At 47.6% G+C, this 22,059-nt stretch overlaps 1 protein-coding gene across 3 annotated transcripts; it reads left to right on the top strand.

Annotated features, from left to right (window-relative positions):
• Positions 1–1,670: 1,670 nt before the first annotated feature.
• trpc4b (transient receptor potential cation channel, subfamily C, member 4b) lies at positions 1,671–21,500 on the top strand. Of its 3 annotated transcripts, none has more exons than XM_076977023.1 (11): positions 1,671–2,031; positions 2,656–3,056; positions 12,690–13,208; positions 16,272–16,608; positions 17,001–17,140; positions 17,364–17,683; positions 18,393–18,588; positions 18,713–18,904; positions 19,520–19,561; positions 19,733–19,822; positions 19,938–21,500. In XM_076977023.1, the coding sequence occupies exons 2-11, from the start codon at positions 2,679–2,681 to the stop codon at positions 20,478–20,480; spliced, it is 2,757 nt and encodes a 918-aa protein (XP_076833138.1). In that variant the 5' UTR covers positions 1,671–2,031; positions 2,656–2,678; the 3' UTR covers positions 20,481–21,500. The 3 variants fall into 3 exon arrangements, with proteins under 3 accessions (XP_076833138.1, XP_076833137.1, XP_076833136.1); XM_076977022.1 differs by lacking the exon at positions 1,671–2,031 and adding an exon at positions 2,043–2,196; XM_076977021.1 differs by lacking the exon at positions 1,671–2,031 and having other exon boundaries at positions 2,043–3,056.
• Positions 21,501–22,059: the final 559 nt, after the last annotated feature.

Below are 22,059 nucleotides of genomic sequence, written 5' to 3' on the forward strand. Positions count from 1 at the left end.
TGCAATATTTACTCATAATAATCTAGTCATTGTCAAAGTCAAAGTCAAATTTATTTATATAGCGCTTTTTACAACACATGTTGTCACAAAACAGCTTTACAATCGTATGGGCCCAGATCCCTAATGAGCAAGGCAAAGGTGACAGTGGCAAGGAAAAACTCCTTATGATGGTGGGGATTAGGAAGAAACCTTGAGAGGACCAAGACTCAAAAGGGAACCCATCCTCCATTGGGCGGCCCAATAGCACAAGTCCATATTTGTGGACAAAAGGTGATTCTACAGTTTTAGTTAAGGTTCTTAGCTGGGAGGCTATTCCATAATTGAGGCACTTTAAAGGAGAAAGCTCTGCCTTCCGCTGTAGTCTTACGAATTTTTGGAAATAATAGAAATCCAGCATTTTGGGAGCGCAAAGGGCAAAATGGGTTGTAGTAAGGAATGAGTTCACTCAGCTTGGCGATATTACATAAATGGAAAAAGGCAGCCTTAGTGACATTGTATATATGTGTGTCAAATGAAAGATCCAAATCAATAGTGCATCAATAGTCAATAAGCTTTTTGTGGTAGATTTAGGTGTTAATGAAAAACCATCTAGGGTAAGGGGAATATCAGCACAATAGCTTGTAGCAGCTTTGGGCCCAAGAATCAGCACCTCAGTCTTATCAGAATTTAGTTGAAGAGAATTTGACACTATCCAGTTTTTAATGTCCTGGACGCAGTTCTCAATCTTGAGAGTTGTAGTGATATCATCTGGATTAGAAGATATATACAACTGAGTATCATTTGCGTAGCAATGGAAGCTAATACCATGCCTACGAATTATAGTGCCTGGTGGTTGCATATATAATGAGAATAATATGGGGCCCAGTACAGATCCTTGTGGGACACCATATTTGACCTTAGTACGCTCTGAGCATTCGCTATTTACTAGTACAAATTGGTAATGATCTGTCAGGTAGGACCTGAACCAGGAGAGTGCTTGACCTCTTATGCCAATGAGTGTCTCCAGTCTATTTAGTAGAATATTATGATCAATGGTGTCAAAAGCAGCACTGAGGTCTAGCAGTATAAGAAAAGAAACATGTCCTTTATCAGAGGATATTAGGAGATCGTTCAGTACTTTAGTCAGTGCCGTTTCAGTGCTGTGATGAGCTCTAAATCCAGACTGAAATAACTCTAAGACATGTTCTGTCTGTAAGAAGGAAGAGACTTGTGAAGAAACTACTTTCTCTAAAATTTTGGATATGAACGACAGATTAGAGATTGGCCTTTAGTTGGACAGTTCATCATTGTACCTGTGTATGCAATATAATACAGGCTAATACACTCACTACACGATCAATTAGAAACACTAACCTTTCACTACACCATTGACCACTTTTGGTGTTCTTTTGTATAGGTGTACACTACTGCATCTATTGTCAGCCCATTGGTCAGTTTCTGACCATATATTATTCAGTATGTTCTCACCTGTGTTCCTGACATGGTAATGGCAAATATGGCATATATCAGACACAACAGCGTTGCTTAAGTTTCTACACATACAGTATCAGTGACATTGTCAGGCTGAGAGAGTGCCCACTCAGAAATACCTGCAATAAACAAATGTCATGTGGTCAGAAGTCATGCGTAACTATACACATCAAGGGAGGTAGTGAACGTACAGTCTGGGCATGACAGATGTTTTGCGATGCCTCTGGGACTTATTCAAACGGATAAAAATAATCTTGACTCGAAAAGCTAAACAACAACTGGCATCGCTACCAGCTTGACTTCTTTCTGAAAACACACTTTGCATGTACGTTACTTTTAACCTGTTCCTCTGAAGGATAATTTTAAAACAAGAAAATATTTCAACTGCTGTCATCGACATGGTGGTCGAAAATGTTGAGCTCTCGGAGGATGTTACAGGAGATCACTGAGGCGTTAAACAACCGTTTCCAAAATGATGACTGGATGCGTAATTCTTGGACATCTGTTAATTCCTTGAAAGTAACTTAAAATAACAGCGACACTAAATCCCAGATCTATTAGGTAAGTTGCGCGTCATTTCTGGACCCGTCCCACGTACAGATGAACTAAATTTATCCCATCCACGGTTCCCAAAGATGCAGGACGATCTTGAGATGAACTGCTGTCCACCGTGCCACGTTTTCAGCGTGAACTTCATGTGAACTTTTCTGTGTTCGTAGAGACCAGGTTGGAGATTCGAGCGACAAACATTTTTTATCGACTTAGAAAGTTAAGATACGTTTATTATATATTCTCCGTCGAGCTTGTTCAGTGTAATAACCATGCGCAATGTGCGCAATGCAACATGTTGCGGGGCCGGTGCCAGATCTGTTTGTCGGTCTAACGCTCTGAATTTGCTTCAAATGTAATTGAATCGTGTGATTAAACGTTGTTAACTCATTACAGTCGTAGCCAACGGAAAATAATAGTACTGCTATTAAATGTTAAGGAAAGTTTCAACTGGACATCATCATCTCAGTAGAAGATACGTGATGCGCAAATCCCTGGTGTTTCTATATCTAATTGCATTACAAAGTCATCAGAATGGGTGGATCACTGCCCCTGGAGCTCGGTTCTGTTTGTCAGACTGTAAGCTGAAGTTAACGGGTATTTATGTTGGCTGCATTCCTCCTCCCCACCCTCCAGATGTTTGAGGTGAAGTAGCCACGATGTCGCAGCTGTACTACCGCAGAACCGGTAACTCCTCTTACCGGGACCGCATCCCGTTGCGCATCGTGCGCGCCGAGTCGGAGCTCTCGGCCCAGGAGAAGACGTATCTGAGCGCCGTGGAAAAGGGCGATTATGCCAGCGTGAAGCAAGCTCTGGAGGAGGCTGAGATCTACTTCAAGATTAACATCAACTGCGTCGACCCTCTGGGACGCACGGCGCTGCTCATCGCCATCGAGAACGAAAACCTGGAGATCGTGGAGCTCCTGCTCACCTTCAACGTGTACGTGGGAGACGCGCTGCTGCACGCCATCCGCAAAGAAGTGGTGGGCGCCGTGGAACTTCTTCTTAATCATAAGAAACCCAGCGGAGAGAAACAGGTCAGAGCTTTAACACTCTTGTGCTTTTACCATTTAAAGTGCTTAGATTTTCTTGTAAGTAATAATAATAAAAAGTCTTGTTCAGCTTTGCATAGCACTTTGCAAATCAGTCAAGTCTGGACATAATTTTCTTGCTTTTATATAATAAAATTCCTTTGAGTACAGATTAACAAGTTAAATGACTTAGTGAAGGTATTTAAATGGATTTAAAATATCACAGTGTTATGTGATTTTATCTTTTTTGTTATTCTGGCGTTGTTTCCTGAATAAGATCATGTGATCATTTGTGAGAAAGAGCTTTGAATCATCCATTACATGTTCCCATGGTCCCTGCCCCAAATAACCCCCAAACCACCTCTTATCAGTTACCCATCTTAACTACCAAATGTGTTCACTTCTTTCCTGAGTTACTTGCAGACGTCTCTCGTGTTTTATACACAACCACAGTCAATAACAGCAGTGCAGATCACAGCTGCCCAACAGGCTCATCTCAGATGACCACTCTCATTTTGATGAATTCACATCCCACACACACACACACACACACGAATATGCACACGCTCACACACCAGCCCCCGTTTCCCATTAGCAACTATTGAACTGATGTCATCTCACTTCCACTGGAACAGACTGTGAGAGACTGTGAGAGACTCTGAGATGGGGGCGAGGACAGTGAGAGGGTGTAACCACCGGCAGATGTGATCCCTCCCTGCTGTAGCCCGTAATGTGATCATATGTGATCCCTCCCTGCTGTAGCCCCTAATGTGATCATATGTGATCCCTCCCTGCTGTAGCCCCTAATGTGGTCAGATGTGATCCCTCCCTGCTGTAGCCCCTAATGTGGTCAGATGTGATCCCTCCCTGCTGTAGCCCCTAATGTGATCATATGTGATCCCTCCCTGCTGTAGCCCCTAATGTGGTCAGATGTGATCCCTCCCTGCTTTAGCCCCTAATGTGATCATATGTGATCCCTCCCTGCTGTAGCCCCTAATGTGGTCAGATGTGATCCCTCCCTGCTGTAGCCCCTAATGTGGTCAGATGTGATACCTCCCTGCTGTAGCCCCTAATGTGGTCAGATGTGATCCCTCCCTGCTGTAGCCCCTAATGTGGTCAGATGTGATCCCTACCTGCTGTAGCCCCTAATGTGGTCAGATGTGATCACTCCCTGCTGTAGCCCCTAATGTGGTCAGATGTGATACCTCCCTGCTGTAGCCCCTAATGTGGTCAGATGTGATCCCTCCCTGCTGTAGCCCCTAACGTGGTCAGATGTGATCCCTCCCTGCTGTAGCCCCTAAAGTGGTCAGATGTGATCTCTCCCTGCTGTAGCCCCTAACGTGGTTAGATGTGATCACTCCCTACCATAGCGCCTAATGTGGTCAGATGTGATCACTCCCTACCGTAGCCCCTAATGTGGTCAGATGTGATCTCTCCCTGCCGTAGCCCCTAATGTGGTCAGATGTGATCCCTACCTGCTGTAGCCCCTAATGTGGTCAGATGTGATCCCTCCCTGCTGTAGCCCCTAAACTGGTCAGATGTGATCTCTCCCTGCTGTAGCCCCTAATGTGGTCAGATGTGATCCCTCCCTGCTGTAGCCCCTAACGTGGTCAGATGTGATCCATCCCTGCTGTAGCCCCTAATGTGGTCAGATGTGATCTCTCCCTGCTGTAGCCCCTAACGTGGTTAGATGTGATCACTCCCTACCATAGCGCCTAATGTGGTCAGATGTGATCTCTTCCTACCGTAGCCCCTAATGTGGTCAGATGTGATCTCTCCCTGCTGTAGCCCCTAATGTGGTCAGATGTGATCTCTCCCTACCGTAGCCCCTAATGTGGTCAGATGTGATCTCTCCCTGCTGTAGCCCCTAAACTGGTCAGATGTGATCTCTCCCTGCTGTAGCCCCTAATGTGGTCAGATGTGATCTCTCCCTGCTGTAGCCCCTAATGTGGTCAGATGTGATCTCTCTCTGCTGTAGCCCCTAATGTGGTCAGATGTGATCCCTCCCTGCTGTAGCCCCTAATGTGGTCAGATGTGATCTCTCCCTGCTGTAGCCCCTAATGTGGTCAGATGTGATCTCTCCCTACCGTAGCCCCTAATGTGGTCAGATGTGATCTCTCCCTGCTGTAGCCCCTAAACTGGTCAGATGTGATCTCTCCCTGCTGTAGCCCCTAATGTGGTCAGATGTGATCTCTCCCTGCTGTAGCCCCTAATGTGGTCAGATGTGATCTCTCCCTGCTGTAGCCCCTAATGTGGTCAGATGTGATCCCTCCCTGCTGTAGCCCCTAATGTGGTCAGATGTGATCACTCCCTGCCATAGCTCCTAATGTGGTCAGATGTGATCACTCCCTGCCGTAGCCCCTAATGTGGTCAGATGTGATCCCTACCTGCTGTAGCCCCTAATGTGGTCAGATGTGATCCCTCCCTACCATAGCCCCTAATGTGGTCAGATGTGATCTCTCCCTGCTGTAGCCCCTAATGTGGTCAGATGTGATCTCTCCCTGCTGTAGCCCCTAACGTGGTCAGATGTGATCCCTCCCTGCTGTAGCCCCTAATGTGGTCAGATGTGATCCCTCCCTGCTGTAGCCCCTAATGTGGTCAGATGTGATACCTCCCTGCTGTAGCCCCTAATGTGGTCAGATGTGATCCCTCCCTGCTGTAGCCCCTAATGTGGTCAGATGTGATCCCTACCTGCTGTAGCCCCTAATGTGGTCAGATGTGATCACTCCCTGCTGTAGCCCCTAATGTGGTCAGATGTGATACCTCCCTGCTGTAGCCCCTAATGTGGTCAGATGTGATCCCTCCCTGCTGTAGCCCCTAACGTGGTCAGATGTGATCACTCCCTGCTGTAGCCCCTAATGTGGTCAGATGTGATACCTCCCTGCTGTAGCCCCTAATGTGGTCAGATGTGATACCTCCCTGCTGTAGCCCCTAACGTGGTCAGATGTGATCCCTCCCTGCTGTAGCCCCTAATGTGGTCAGATGTGATCTCTCCCTGCTGTAGCCCCTAACGTGGTTAGATGTGATCACTCCCTACCATAGCGCCTAATGTGGTCAGATGTGATCACTTCCTACCGTAGCCCCTAATGTGGTCAGATGTGATCTCTCCCTGCCGTAGCCCCTAATGTGGTCAGATGTGATCCCTACCTGCTGTAGCCCCTAATGTGGTCAGATGTGATCCCTCCCTGCTGTAGCCCCTAAACTGGTCAGATGTGATCTCTCCCTACCGTAGCCCCTAATGTGGTCAGATGTGATCTCTCCCTACCGTAGCCCCTAATGTGGTCAGATGTGATCTCTCCCTGCTGTAGCCCCTAAACTGGTCAGATGTGATCTCTCCCTGCTGTAGCCCCTAATGTGGTCAGATGTGATCTCTCCCTGCTGTAGCCCCTAATGTGGTCAGATGTGATCTCTCCCTGCTGTAGCCCCTAATGTGGTCAGATGTGATCCCTCCCTGCTGTAGCCCCTAATGTGGTCAGATGTGATCTCTCCCTGCTGTAGCCCCTAATGTGGTCAGATGTGATCTCTCCCTACCGTAGCCCCTAATGTGGTCAGATGTGATCTCTCCCTGCTGTAGCCCCTAAACTGGTCAGATGTGATCTCTCCCTGCTGTAGCCCCTAATGTGGTCAGATGTGATCTCTCCCTGCTGTAGCCCCTAATGTGGTCAGATGTGATCTCTCCCTGCTGTAGCCCCTAATGTGGTCAGATGTGATCCCTCCCTGCTGTAGCCCCTAATGTGGTCAGATGTGATCACTCCCTGCCATAGCTCCTAATGTGGTCAGATGTGATCACTCCCTGCCGTAGCCCCTAATGTGGTCAGATGTGATCCCTACCTGCTGTAGCCCCTAATGTGGTCAGATGTGATCCCTCCCTACCATAGCCCCTAATGTGGTCAGATGTGATCTCTCCCTGCTGTAGCCCCTAATGTGGTCAGATGTGATCTCTCCCTGCTGTAGCCCCTAACGTGGTCAGATGTGATCCCTCCCTGCTGTAGCCCCTAATGTGGTCAGATGTGATCCCTCCCTGCTGTAGCCCCTAATGTGGTCAGATGTGATACCTCCCTGCTGTAGCCCCTAATGTGGTCAGATGTGATCCCTCCCTGCTGTAGCCCCTAATGTGGTCAGATGTGATCCCTACCTGCTGTAGCCCCTAATGTGGTCAGATGTGATCACTCCCTGCTGTAGCCCCTAATGTGGTCAGATGTGATACCTCCCTGCTGTAGCCCCTAATGTGGTCAGATGTGATCCCTCCCTGCTGTAGCCCCTAACGTGGTCAGATGTGATCACTCCCTGCTGTAGCCCCTAACGTGGTCAGATGTGATCCCTCCCTGCTGTAGCCCCTAATGTGGTCAGATGTGATCTCTCCCTGCTGTAGCCCCTAACGTGGTTAGATGTGATCACTCCCTACCATAGCGCCTAATGTGGTCAGATGTGATCACTCCCTACCGTAGCCCCTAATGTGGTCAGATGTGATCTCTCCCTGCCGTAGCCCCTAATGTGGTCAGATGTGATCCCTACCTGCTGTAGCCCCTAATGTGGTCAGATGTGATCCCTCCCTGCTGTAGCTCCTAAACTGGTCAGATGTGATCTCTCCCTACCGTAGCCCCTAATGTGGTCAGATGTGATCTCTCCCTGCTGTAGCCCCTAATGTGGTCAGATGTGATCTCTCCCTACCGTAGCCCCTAATGTGGTCAGATGTGATCTCTCCCTGCTGTAGCCCCTAAACTGGTCAGATGTGATCTCTCCCTGCTGTAGCCCCTAATGTGGTCAGATGTGATCTCTCCCTGCTGTAGCCCCTAATGTGGTCAGATGTGATCTCTCCCTGCTGTAGCCCCTAATGTGGTCAGATGTGATCCCTCCCTGCTGTAGCCCCTAATGTGGTCAGATGTGATCTCTCCCTGCTGTAGCCCCTAATGTGGTCAGATGTGATCTCTCCCTACCGTAGCCCCTAATGTGGTCAGATGTGATCTCTCCCTGCTGTAGCCCCTAAACTGGTCAGATGTGATCTCTCCCTGCTGTAGCCCCTAATGTGGTCAGATGTGATCTCTCCCTGCTGTAGCCCCTAATGTGGTCAGATGTGATCTCTCCCTGCTGTAGCCCCTAATGTGGTCAGATGTGATCCCTCCCTGCTGTAGCCCCTAATGTGGTCAGATGTGATCACTCCCTGCCGTAGCTCCTAATGTGGTCAGATGTGATCACTCCCTGCCGTAGCCCCTAATGTGGTCAGATGTGATCCCTACCTGCTGTAGCCCCTAATGTGGTCAGATGTGATCCCTCCCTACCGTAGCCCCTAATGTGGTCAGATGTGATCTCTCCCTGCTGTAGCCCCTAATGTGGTCAGATGTGATCTCTCCCTGCTGTAGCCCCTAATGTGGTCAGATGTGATCCCTCCCTGCTGTAGCCCCTAATGTGGTCAGATGTGATCACTCCCTGCCGTAGCCCCTAATGTGGTCAGATGTGATCACTCCCTACCGTAGCCCTTAATGTGGTCAGTCGTGATCACTCCCTACCGTAGCCCCTAAACTGGTCAGATGTGATCTCTCCCTGCTGTAGCCCCTAATGTGGTCAGATGTGATCCCACCCTACCGTAGCCCCTAATGTGGTCAGATGTGATCACTCCCTGCCGTAGCCCCTAATGTGGTCAGATGTGATCACTCCCTACCGTAGCCCTTAATGTGGTCAGTCGTGATCACTCCCTACCGTAGCCCCTAAACTGGTCAGATGTGATCTCTCCCTGCTGTAGCCCCTAATGTGGTCAGATGTGATCCCTCCCTGCTGTAGCCCCTAATGTGGTCAGATGTGATCTCTCCCTGCAGTAGCCCCTAATGTGGTCAGATGTGATCACACCCTACCGTAGCCCCTAAACTGGTCAGATGTGATCTCTCCCTGCTGTAGCCCCTAATGTGGTCAGATGTGATCTCTCCCTGCTGTAGCCCCTAATGTGGTCAGATGTGATCTCTCCCTGCTGTAGCCCCTAATGTGGTCAGATGTGATCCCTCCCTGCTGTAGCCCCTAATGTGGTCAGATGTGATCTCTCCCTGCTGTAGCCCCTAATGTGGTCAGATGTGATCTCTCCCTACCGTAGCCCCTAATGTGGTCAGATGTGATCTCTCCCTGCTGTAGCCCCTAAACTGGTCAGATGTGATCTCTCCCTGCTGTAGCCCCTAATGTGGTCAGATGTGATCTCTCCCTGCTGTAGCCCCTAATGTGGTCAGATGTGATCCCTCCCTGCTGTAGCCCCTAATGTGGTCAGATGTGATCACTCCCTGCTGTAGCCCCTAATGTGGTCAGATGTGATCCCTCCCTGCTGTAGCCCCAAATGTGGTCAGATGTGATCACTCCCTGCCGTAGCTCCTAATGTGGTCAGATGTGATCACTCCCTGCCGTAGCCCCTAATGTGGTCAGATGTGATCCCTACCTGCTGTAGCCCCTAATGTGGTCAGATGTGATCCCTCCCTACCGTAGCCCCTAATGTGGTCAGATGTGATCTCTCCCTGCTGTAGCCCCTAATGTGGTCAGATGTGATCTCTCCCTGCTGTAGCCCCTAATGTGGTCAGATGTGATCCCTCCCTGCTGTAGCCCCTAATGTGGTCAGATGTGATCACTCCCTGCCGTAGCCCCTAATGTGGTCAGATGTGATTCCTCCCTGCTGTAGCCCCTAATGTGGTCAGATGTGATCTCTCCCTGCAGTAGCCCCTAATGTGGTCAGATGTGATCCCTCCCTGCTGTAGCCCCTAATGTGGTCAGATGTGATCTCTCCCTGCAGTAGCCCCTAATGTGGTCAGATGTGATCACACCCTACCGTAGCCCCTAAACTGGTCAGATGTGATCTCTCCCTGCTGTAGCCCCTAATGTGGTCAGATGTGATCACACCCTACCGTAGCCCCTAATGTGGTCAGATGTGATCACTCCCTGCCGTAGCCCCTAATGTGGTCAGATGTGATCACTCCCTACCGTAGCCCTTAATGTGGTCAGTCGTGATCACTCCCTACCGTAGCCCCTAAACTGGTCAGATGTGATCTCTCCCTGCTGTAGCCCCTAATGTGGTCAGATGTGATCCCTCCCTACCGTAGCCCCTAATGTGGTCAGATGTGATCACTCCCTGCCGTAGCCCCTAATGTGGTCAGATGTGATTCCTCCCTGCTGTAGCCCCTAATGTGGTCAGATGTGATCTCTCCCTGCAGTAGCCCCTAATGTGGTCAGATGTGATCCCTCCCTGCTGTAGCCCCTAATGTGGTCAGATGTGATCTCTCCCTGCAGTAGCCCCTAATGTGGTCAGATGTGATCACACCCTACCGTAGCCCCTAAACTGGTCAGATGTGATCTCTCCCTGCTGTAGCCCCTAATGTGGTCAGATGTGATCACACCCTACCGTAGCCCCTAAACTGGTCAGATGTGATCACTCCCTGCCGTAGCCCCTAATGTGGTCAGATGTGATCAGCTTCGTCTCTCTCTCTCACTTCCTTGCTTTCCACTTCTCATGTCAAATCTCGCTGCCTTTTTTGAAATGCAAAGCACCACATTAACATGTCTATAGATTTCAAGAGGATGGGTGTGCAGACGAAAGCGCGTTGTTTGCTTTGATGGCTCTGCAGTGGGGAGACACTGAACACTGAGATTCTCTCTGCTGCCGTCTCTCTCACGTCTGATGAGAGTTCTCACTTTGTAGTTGTGGTGTGATCTGGGGTTGTGCTCCGAAAATACACACCCACGCCTGTAAAACCAGCGAGAATACAGGGTGAAAAAAACCTTCAAAACCTTCAATTACCTTCAGTTACCTCAGGGGCAGGTGCATAATGAAATTTTGATCATTTCAAACTGACAGCGCCTGTATCAAATGGCTGTGTCATTCAACTGTACTGTCCAGGACACAGCTAATGTCTCCAGTAGACATGAGCTCCCAGTCTGGTTGTGTGCTGTTCTGACAAGAGTCCAACATCGGTGACTGCTGGCTCACCCTCTTCCCTCAGTGAGTTCCACAGTGTCAGTGTCACAGGAGAAGGGAGGATATCACAGGAGAAGGGTGAATATCACAGGAGAGGGGAGGATATAACAGGAGAAGGGTAGATATCACAGGAGAAGGGTAGATATCACAGGATAAGGGTGAATATCACAGGAGAAAGGGGGGTATCACAGGAGAAGGGTGAATATCACTGGAGAAGGGTAGATATCACAGGAGAGGGGAGGATATAACAGGAGAAGGGTAGATATCACAGGAGAAGGGTAGATATCACAGGATAAGGGTAGATATCACATGATAAGGGTGGATATCACAGGAGAGGGGATGATATAACAGGAGAAGGGTAGATATCACAGGAGAAGGGTAGATATCACAGGATAAGGGTGAATATCACAAGATAAGGGTAGATATCACATGATAAGGGTGGATATCACAGGAGAGGGGATGATATAACAGGAGAAGGGTAGATATCACAGGAGAAGGGTAGATATCACAGGAGAAGGGTGAATATCACAGGAGAGGGGTGGATATAATAGCAGATGTTTTAATGACTGTTATTCTTTCACATTCAAACTCTGGTGTTCTTGGGACTCTGTAACTCACACATTTTCAATTGAGTTCTTTCTTTCTTTCTGTCTGTCTTTCTGCCTCTTTCTGTAGTTATGTTTAAGGATTTCCAGCATCTTTGAAGGATCTTGTCAAAATAAAGGATCATATCAGCTTATGAGAATTGTAAACCCTTATAAGGACAGCTAACACTTTTCTTTATTACAACAGTTGCTGACAGAAACCTCTAATGATCTAAGCTTACTGCATATAAAACACATCAATCTTTGTCCAACGTCTGATGCTGAATTTGATAAAATAGTAAATCTGGTGTTTTTTGAGCCCTTGTGGTGGAAGTCTCTCATTGCTGTGTATGATACTGTATGTCTTCCTACACAAATATATGTTCAGTACATCAGAGGCAATTGCTCAAACATCAACTGATGGTTGACCGAATCTGTCTTTGTGCTGACCTGTGATCAGTTTTTCTGGATCTCTTATATAGGTTGACAATATGGTTTGGGTAATTGGAGCTGATCATATTAAGCTTGTAAACATGGTAAACTACTTCAGAATGAGAAAAATTCCATCTGCAAATGTTTCACCTTCCTGAAAATCTTTTAGAGCTCTCACAGATGAAACAAGGCGGCAGTGACATTTTAAGTGCCCATATATGGAATTTTAAACGCATATGTCTGGAATTTTAAATGCATATGTATGACATTTTTAATGCATATGTATGGAATTTTAAAGTGCACATGGATAACATTTGAAATAATGTTTTTCACTTTTGGAAAAATATATTTTCTAACACTACCAGCATTCTTCAAACCTGCACTAAGAGGTTGTATACATAAGGCCTGCTCCTTTTGACTGTGCGACTTCTGACAGCACCAGAGTTCTCCACTGTTTAATCGGTTACTCTTGGCTGCTTTTAGCGATCCATCATAAACAGTTTAGATAAATGGGGACATATTTACCGCTTGGCCTTTTAATCAATACGTACACTAAGATTCTGACTACTTGTGTGACACGCGTGACCATAACTGACTTTGTGGCGTTTGACCTCGAACGCGTGCTCGGTGACACACTTAGCTCGGCTGGTCAGTTTTATCTCTTTTTTTGCTCTCTCCCAGGTTCCCCCTCTCCTGCTGGACAAGCAGTTCTCGGACTTCACCCCCGACATCACGCCCATCGTGCTGGCTGCGCACACCAACAACTACGAGGTCATCAAACTGCTGCTCCACAAGGGCGTGTCGGTTCCGCGGCCGCACGAGGTTCGGTGCAACTGCGGCGAGTGCGCGTCCAGCTCCGACGTGGACGGCCTGCGACACTCCCGCTCGCGTCTCAACATCTACCGGGCGCTGGCCAGCCCGTCGCTGATCGCCCTGTCCAGCGAGGACCCCTTCCTCACCGCCTTCCAGCTGAGCTGGGAGCTGCAGGAGCTGAGCAAGGTGGAGAACGAGTTCAAGGCGGAGTACGAGGAGCTGTCGCGCCAGTGCAAGCGCTTCGCCAAGGACCTGCTGGACCAGACGCGCTCGTCTCGCGAGCTGCAGCTCATCCTCAACTTCAGGGACGACCTCGGGCTGCTGCGGGACGAGGCCAGCAACGACCTGGCGCGTCTCAAACTCGCCATCAAGTACCGGCAGAAGGAGGTGAGGACGATGCTCCGGGGACGGGCAGGCGGACTGTTGGCGGCTTATGTCACTCACTGTATTGGCTGTAGATTTGCAGAGCAGACTGGGTTGGGCAGATCAGGTGGGATTGGGCAGAACTGCTTTATAGACAGCTGATCTAGGGCCAGTGTTTCTGGATTCAGTATGTATTTGTATGTATGAAGAGTAGAGAAGCCTGTTCCCCTGTGCTTTCTACCCATGGCAAACTGTTCCTTCAGCTAGTGCTCTTTCTTATTCCTGTTCTGGGGTAGCTGGCCATTTTCCTGCAGGGTTGTGTGATGCCTGCCCTCTCCAGTGGTGTATACTGGTTTCCTGCCCTCTCCAGTGGTGTATGCTGGTTTTCTGCCCTCTCCACTGGTGTGTGCTGGTTTCCTGCCCTCTCCACTGGTGTATACTGGTTTCCTGCCCTCTCCACTGGTGTGTGTTGCCCTAACAGCGGCCATGCTGTAGTGGTTTCTCAGCTTTATCGTCTTGTTACTTTTCATAGAATGTGTTTGAATGTCTTGCTGCTACTTTCCTTTTATAGATTTCTTTTGCAGACTCGTACAGACTGGTCTGAAAAACAGTATTTCCTGTCCATCAAGTAGGTGGAAGATCAGATTGGATTAAAGTTTGGCAGCATTGTACACGGTGTCCTAAAGCAACAGTGTTCTTTGTGTTCTTTGACTTGCCGAGAGACCTCCAGTAGGACTGTATTAAAGATTTACATCACACGTTCTTACGGAACCTGCATGTTTTAGGGGTAGATGGTTTGCAGACATTATTTTTATAATGGAGGCGAGAGTGGTGGTTAGAAATGTAACCTGTCTCATCGTTAAACCTATTTTAGATGGTAATGACTGCTGGTTTCAAAAATTGTGAAAAGTTGCAGAATAAATTTAAGGGAGAGAGAGTTGCTGTCTTGAATTTCTGCTGATCTCTGCTTTGGACTTTGGACATGGCTTTAGATTTTCATTGCAATATACAGTTCAGATGACAAAGTCTCTAATGCTGCCTGAGACTCCTTAACATATTAATTACTAATACTGATCTTATTATTATTAATTGGATGACACCATCTAAACTGAGAATGTTCTCGTAAATGATCAAATCCACATCAGCTTAATTTGCTAGGAACTCTGCTGTAGGGTGGTTTTTACATATCAACCCCTACATGATAATGTGATTAGAGGCTCTAATTATCTTATATATCTGTTTCCAGTGAATGAGATAGTTGATTAGTCATATAATCCTGACAATTATAGGAGCATTACTGACTTTTTCATGGCAGATGTTGATGTTAGATTAAAACCTTGAGGATTAACCAATATCATGGCATTTGTGATACAGTAACAGGTATTCTTCACTCCCACAGCAATATTTATATCATTTTCCTTGTAGTTCTTGACTGAGCTCGTTTACTGGATTGTGACATTTGCGTGTTGGGTCATGAATCTGTCACTTCTCAAGACTGCAAGTGAGCAGTAGGCATGTTCTTTAAGTGCCTGACCTCTGACCTGCGGAAAGCGTGGACAGCAGATGGCGAGATGTCTCCCTAAGAAGCGAGCAGCGTTTAGGGCTGGTAGACCGTGTTCACATACAGTGTTATTACAGTTCATCACTCAGGGCTGGTAGACTGTTGTTTTAGTGTCGCCACAGCATTTAAAAGGTCTGAGCTGTTCTCACGCTCAGTCTGCAAACCTGTGATGCAGCAAATTAAGTTTCTGATTACTGAACATTTCTGATTACATATTCTTATTGTTGTTTTGTACAATCATCTCCAGTTTAGAAGTGTATGTAAATGAGAGCTGAATGCTGAAAGGTATTTCGTAAAATCAGACACAACTGCCATGTGCATGTTTTTGTGAAATGAACTGGGCCCCCGACTTGTTCTATCATCCTTGTATGTAGCTCGGTGGACGCTGGGTGGAGTTTATATTAATGGGGATCATGTCTGCCCATGTCATACTGAGGCCTGATGGAGGGTACTTAAAAACGCCTTAGCCCTGACCCCGTCACCTGGAGAAGCCCTGGCCCGACGCTAACGAGGATTCATTAGGGTGTAACTCGTTTAGACGCCCGTCTACTTCCGCTGGGAGCACAGACACCCGCCTAATGACCGGGGGGTGTGGGTGGGGGTTGGACGTGGGGGGGGGGGGGGGTGGAGATGTGGAGACTGTGGAGAACATGATGAGTATTCGCAATTTCCACTTCAAAAACACTCAGTTCTGATTAACGTTTTGGAAAAAAAAAATCGTTTCTTTTGTAGTTGACGTTCAGGGCTCGCCACTTTCAAACTGATGTGGAAAAAGTGTGGGGGGGGGGGGGGGGGGAGGACTTGGGCAGAATGTCAGCAGTAATCCAGCTCAGCAGGGTGGAGAAGAGGTGGAGAAGAGGTGGAGAAGGGCCAAATGAATCAGAAGGGAATCGGAGGAGACAGACAGACCTCCTGCCATCTATTCTATTACCCCCTTCATCGCTGCCCTTCATAAACACTATTACATGGGCCTAGCAGAGAGCAGCACCCCCCCCCCCCCCCCCATGCACCTCCCCCCCAGTATGACTGGCCCGCTGAGATTACTGATTGTATTCATCACTTTGGTCAAATCAAAGTGTAGAAACTGCCTTATTTACTGCAATTTAAAAAAGAGTAGAGTTGCAGTGCAGAGTTTCGGCATGTTCCCAGGCGATAACATCACCGGGCTCTGGCATAAGTGCAAGAGTGGTCAGTTTAGATGGACAAGAAGGAGAATTCTTCCACATGCAGGTTTTTAGATCAGCCGTGCCTCAAAGCAAAGCGCAAAAGTTCATTTTGATATGGTTTTTTTCTGCAATCCAGTTGAATAGAGGGATAGTGAAAAATGAAATTGGCGCATGACATGAGGGGGTGGACGGCCTTGCAGCTCGTGTTCCAGGGTATTCCAGGGTGTTTCAGGGTGTTCCAGGGTGTTCCATGGTATTCCAGGGTGTTCCAGGGTGTTCCAGGGTGTTCCAGGGTGCCTCGTGGTCCTGCCGTATCCATGACTCACTACACCTCCACTGTCTCCTGTCTGTCTCGGTCAGTTTGTTGCCCAGCCCAACTGTCAACAGCTGTTGGCGTCCCGCTGGTACGACGAGTTCCCCGGCTGGCGTCGGCGCCACTGGGCCGGCAAGCTGGTCACGTGCGTCTTCATCGGCCTCCTCTTCCCCGTCCTGTCGCTCAGCTACCTGGTGGCGCCCAAGAGCCGGTACGGCCTGTTCATCCGAAAGCCCTTCGTGAAGTTCATCTGCCACACGGCGTCCTACCTCACCTTCCTCTTCCTGCTGCTCCTCGCCTCCCAGCTCGTCGTCTCCACTGAGCCCCAGCAGCAGGGCCCCGAGCCCACCGTCGTGGAGTGGATGATCCTGCCCTGGGTCTTAGGTACGACCTTGCTCTCGGCCCAAACATCTCAAACATCTCTGAATTAGATAACGGGGTTTCCAGGGATGCATACAGAGGCTGTTGTGTAGGTAAAACACAAAACAAGAATCGTGTCCGTGCATATCTTGTGCGCTTGTGCAGTGTCCAAAACTGCTGAGCTCTTCTGTGGGTTTGCTCTGTATCCAGCTCTGGAGCTCTACTCAGTGTAAGAACATCTCCATCTTATCCTTTGATGCTCCATAGCCATAACAGAGCAGAAATCCTCAAAAAGCACTCACGTCTGCGTCCGTACGCAAACCGTGGTCAGAGGCACGTGCACACCTTGTAGATGTCGACAGGCCTGGGCTTTCATAACAGCAGTGAGACACGGCATGACCAAGCTGCTCTCACAGGTTTCGTATGGATGGAGATCAAGCAGATGTGGGACGGAGGATTTCAGAACTACATTCATGACTGGTGGAATCTGATGGATTTTGTTATGAACTCTCTCTACCTGGCAACCATTTCCCTGAAGATGGTTGCATATTTTAAGGTAACGTTTGTTGCAGTAGGCACCTTAGGATATGATTTAAAGGTTTGGCACAATATGCATGCAAAGTCTGTGCTATTATAATAACAGAAAATCTTATGAAGAACACTAATTAGTACACTGAAAAACAGGCATACTCGTTAATGATCAATACTTCAACAATTTCTACTTCTACTACTAATAATCTCAGCAATAATAAACCCAATGGGCCCTCTCTCCTGTCCAGTACAGAGAGAGTAAACCCAGGGCGAGCTGGGAGATGTGGCACCCCAAGCTGGTGGCCGAGGCCGTGTTCGCCATCGCTAACATCTTCAGCTCGTTGAGGCTCATCTCGCTCTTCACGGCCAACTCGCACCTGGGCCCGCTGCAGATCTCGCTGGGCCGGATGCTCCTGGACATCCTCAAGTTCCTCTTCATCTACTGCTTGGTGCTGCTGGCCTTCGCCAACGGCCTTAACCAGCTCTACTTCTACTACGAGACGCCGGCGGAGAAACACAACTGCTGCAAGGGCATCCGCTGTGAGAAACAGAACAACGCCTTCTCCACGTGAGTGTGCGTGTGTGTGCGTGTGTGCGTGTGTGTGGGTGTGTGTGTGTGAGAGGGTGTGTGTGTGTGTGTGAGAGGGTGTGTGTTTGTGAGGGTGTGTGTGTGTGTTTGTGAGGGTGTGTGTGTGTGGGTGTGTGAGAGGGTGTGTGCGTGTGTGTGAGAGGGTGTGTGTTTGTGAGGGTGTGTGTGTGTGTTTGTGAGGGTGTGTGTGTGTGTGTGTGTGTGTGTGTGCACTCCTTCTTCTCCAATACCCTCTTCTTTTTCTTCTTCTCTCATACTCTCTTTTCTCTTCACTATTCCTCTTTTGTCATATGTATGTGGAAACTTTAGGCCATATTGAATAATTATTATCCATTATTCCAAGTTGCATGCAATAATTTTCCTAATCTTTGCAATTCACTTATATACTCATCATCAAAACATGGAAGATCTTTGTTTACGTAACCACTGTGGTCATAGACATTTTGTATAGAATAATCTTCACCATCCGGTGCTGCTGGTCTTTGGACTTCAACCAGTTCCACTCCTACTATGAGATGGACGATGGCACCAGCATACGCTGTAGCTGCACCAATCAACTGACCAACTGCAACAGTCGCTTCACCCCACATGCAGTAGCTACGTACGCCAACATTAGCTGCTCCGACAACGCGGCTATGCCCAGATGGATCCACAGCTTTGCTTTGCTTTTATCTTCTCTGCTCTCCAGGTTGTTCGAGACCTTGCAGTCCTTGTTCTGGTCCGTGTTCGGGTTGATCGATCTGCATGTCACCAATGTTGGACCGGATCACGAGTTCACAGAATTTGTGGGCGCCACCATGTTTGGCACGTACAACGTGATCTCCTTGGTGGTGCTCCTCAACATGCTCATTGCCATGATGAACAACTCCTACCAGCACATCGCCGTAAGTTCTGCTCGGGACGGCCGAGCGCTTTGCGATTCGTATTTTCTATTCATGCCTTTGACAATAGACTCGTATATCATGGCAGGTTCGGTGGTTTATCCATAACGCCTGTTGTTTATTGTAGGATCATGCGGACATTGAGTGGAAATTCGCCAGGACTAAATTGTGGATGAGCTACTTTGAAGAAGGAGGAACGTTGCCGCCCCCTTTCAACATTGTCCCCAGCCCCAAGTCCATGTGGTACCTTCTCACGTGGATTAAAATAAACGTTTTCAAGGGGAGATCGAAAAAGACAGAGTCCTTTGGTGTGTTAGGGGTGAGTTTGCTCAGAACGCTTCCGTCTGGTGTCATAATGAACTTTACATGAATGGATACTGCGAGCTTTAGAAATGACTTCAGAGGGTTTTGATTTTCTGGATGGATGTAATTCTTTGTGTGGTTCCTTTCTGGTTAATCAGTGTTAAGAGATGAATATGAGGAGAGTTTCCTGGAGTATGTGTAGGACAGTATGGGAATAAATGAATCTTGTTCTCTACACTCTTATATCCTTGAAGGATTAACTTCATTATATAGTTTAATCACATCACCAGACACTGAAGCCCTAAAAGGCTTTAAAAATGTCCAGACCATGAAAATATGAACTGCATGCTGTAATTGGTCTCTTCCTTTTTTCTCTTAAATGAGAAGAAATTCAAGGCAAACAAATAATTTTGTGATGTTTCAAACGGCAAAATAGAGCCGTGCTGGACTCCAGTCACCGTCCTGATGCAATGAGAAATGAGATAATCAGCACAGTTTCACTCATGGGGTGAAGTCTTCCCAGTTACGGGCCCACCCCATGTACGTGTTACTAACACGCCCCATTCAACGGCCCCGTTCACTCCATTTTCTCTTAACGTTTCTTTTTTATTAAATATTTCTTTTGCTTCAGAGAAGAGCAGCAGAAAAGGTGCGACTCAACCACCAGTATCAGGTCAGTTCGAGTCATTGCTTTCACCACAGAGCAGTCTCAGCACTTACCCTGCATGGCCCTTTAAAAATACTTGCATCTAAGGGTCAGCTAAGGGTCATTTCAGGGTCAATGTAAGGTCAAGTGTATTCCACGTTGTTGTGCCACTGTTTTCCTTGGCTGTCACCTTTGCAGGAAGTGTTGAGGAACCTCGTGAAAAGATACGTGGCAGCGATGATCAGGGATGCCAAGACGGAGGAGGGGCTCACAGAGGAGAACTTCAAGGTAACGAGGAGTGTTCCTCGTAAAAAGAAACTTTTTGGAAGTTATTAAGAAAACTAAAGTTCCCAGGCTGAGTTCTCCCTCACCACGTGGTCACCAGCAGGTTCTCCCTCCGCAGGAACTGAAGCAAGACATCTCCAGCTTCCGCTACGAGGTGTTGCGGATGATGAAGGGCAACAGGTCGTGTGTCCCGGGGCCCAAACTGGCCTCGGCGTCTTTGAATTCTTCACGGCCACAGCATCCGGGGCAGCAGTCTGTAGCACTGCGGTGGATGGGCATCCCTGGAGGGGGTGTGGTCAGCACAGGGGAGGAGCCTCCTGGTGACCTGGCCAATGGCACCACCACATGCCCGCCCAACACACCCTCCAAGAAGAAGTTCAGGAAAGGCTTTCCTAAGGACCTCTCTGGCTTGGTCCAAAAGCCAAAAAGACCCAACCACGACTGCATCACAAGCGACATCTATGCGGCCTCCAAGGAGGCGGGGCAATCGGATGCTGACCAGTCTGATTGCAGTATGGAGGAGGAGTGCGAGCAGCCATTGGCTGAGCCATTTGTGGAGGGGAATAAACCAATGTTTGAAGGAGAGGAAGGAACAGATGATTTAGTAGAACAGGCTGCTTCTCTTTTCACAGACCACACAGTTAATTCGAGCAGGTTATGATGAGCAAGATAACCTTTTAAAGTCACAAATGGAGCAGTCCTCAATGTCCACCGCACTGTTGTGAGGTGATGGCTGGGCTGAGCGTGTCAGCTGGCACCTGTCTGAGGACCGACGTCCTTCCAAAGTCTCAGGGAAAAGCCAGAGCATGTAGCATTTGCCAGCTTTACCGTAATGGACGAAGTGCGAATATATCCATTACATTCGGCTTCAGGAAAAACAGCATTATGGGTATATATCTCTGCAAAACACGTTCATCGAAGAGCAATGTGAAAAGGACTGTAGTGTTATAGAACCCTTCAGGGCAGTTCTCTAAAGAACTACAGTGTTAAGGTCATCCTAAATGGGAGAGAGAGTGTTCATTGTAATAGTAGCTCTACCACATAAAGATGGTATTTGTATTTCTAAGCTTTTAGACCCAGTTCTTGGTTTCTAGGAAAGTTCTTCACTGCTCACCAACAGTTTGGGATATTTTGGGCACTCCAGTATTTCCCATCAGGTAAAGGCAACTCCAGGTATGGAGGTTCACAGACATCCTCTGTTCCACTGACTATATTCTGGATCATCATCACTTACAATGAATACAGATTGCTGCTACCATATGGTGGTAACTTGGTATGCTTTGGCTTATTTTGAAGCAATAGCCCAATGAAATAAACAAATCTGATCCACTGCCTTGTTTCCACACAGTACACCCTGATCTTTGACTGTACACTGACCATTCATATAGACACAGAGCAAACCTGATTTAATTATAATCTAATTATATAACCTATGCAGTCTTTTCTGTGGTTTAAAAAACCCTTGCAGAAGTGGTATCATTGTGCTACTCTGTGGTGACCGTGTGTTCCCTAAGCACCAAGCACTAAACTTATAACATTGTGTATGGTTTACACGCATTACATATGCACTAGCCATCACCATTACCAATTCTAGTTATACCTGGCATTAACATATCATGCATGACATATATGTCACATGTACATGTGCACTGAAATATGCTTAATAATGAAAAATAAAGCCTTCATAACGATAATGTGTGAAACATTTGACTTGTATTAATTGCATTTAATTTTAATGTCTTTGTTATTATCCATGTAACATAACTTGCAATTTTGTTATCCTTTATTTTATCTTTCTTTTTTTTTCAACCAACGCTAAAACGTACAGTAATCGCACCATTCATACCATGCGGTCAGAGCGAATCAGCTCAGTCTGGATTTCGGCGTTTGCTGCCACCTTGTGGAAGCTGTAAAAATTGAATGCCACTTCTAGGATGGAAACTTTTATGTCTGCCTTCTTGCGCCATGGAAACAGTGAAGGTGCGGTATAGTTAATTACTGTGACTTCTACTCCACATGCTTTAGTGATTATCTTGTGGCAGGAACAAGCTAATCTACTGTTGATGAAGATGCTGAGAGCTGAATGAACAGTGCAGAAACATCATCCATGTGGAGGATGTTTTTGATGGAGGCTTCCTCGTGTCTTTAGTGTAGATCCATTTTCAGGGACCTGTAGGTCAGAACAGTAGAAAAGCTTTGTTCTGAATGCCATAAAGGACATTATAAACCCTTCCCTGCCA

The sequence above is a fragment of the Brachyhypopomus gauderio genome, chromosome 16 (assembly GCF_052324685.1).
Source record: "Brachyhypopomus gauderio isolate BG-103 chromosome 16, BGAUD_0.2, whole genome shotgun sequence".
Lineage (NCBI taxonomy): Eukaryota > Metazoa > Chordata > Actinopteri > Gymnotiformes > Hypopomidae > Brachyhypopomus > Brachyhypopomus gauderio.

What these genes read in the sequence shown, in the direction of transcription:
- trpc4b (XM_076977023.1), top strand. Translation starts at nt 2,679, where the DNA reads ATGTCGCAGCTGTACTACCGCAGAACCGGTAACTCCTCTTACCGGGAC. An exon ending in AGATGGTTGCATATTTTAAG is followed by an intron (nt 17,141 to 17,363) that starts GTAACGTTTGTT and finishes TCTCCTGTCCAG; the next exon opens with TACAGAGAGAGTAAACCCAG. An exon ending in ACTCCTACCAGCACATCGCC is followed by an intron (nt 18,589 to 18,712) that starts GTAAGTTCTGCT and finishes TGTTTATTGTAG; the next exon opens with GATCATGCGGACATTGAGTG.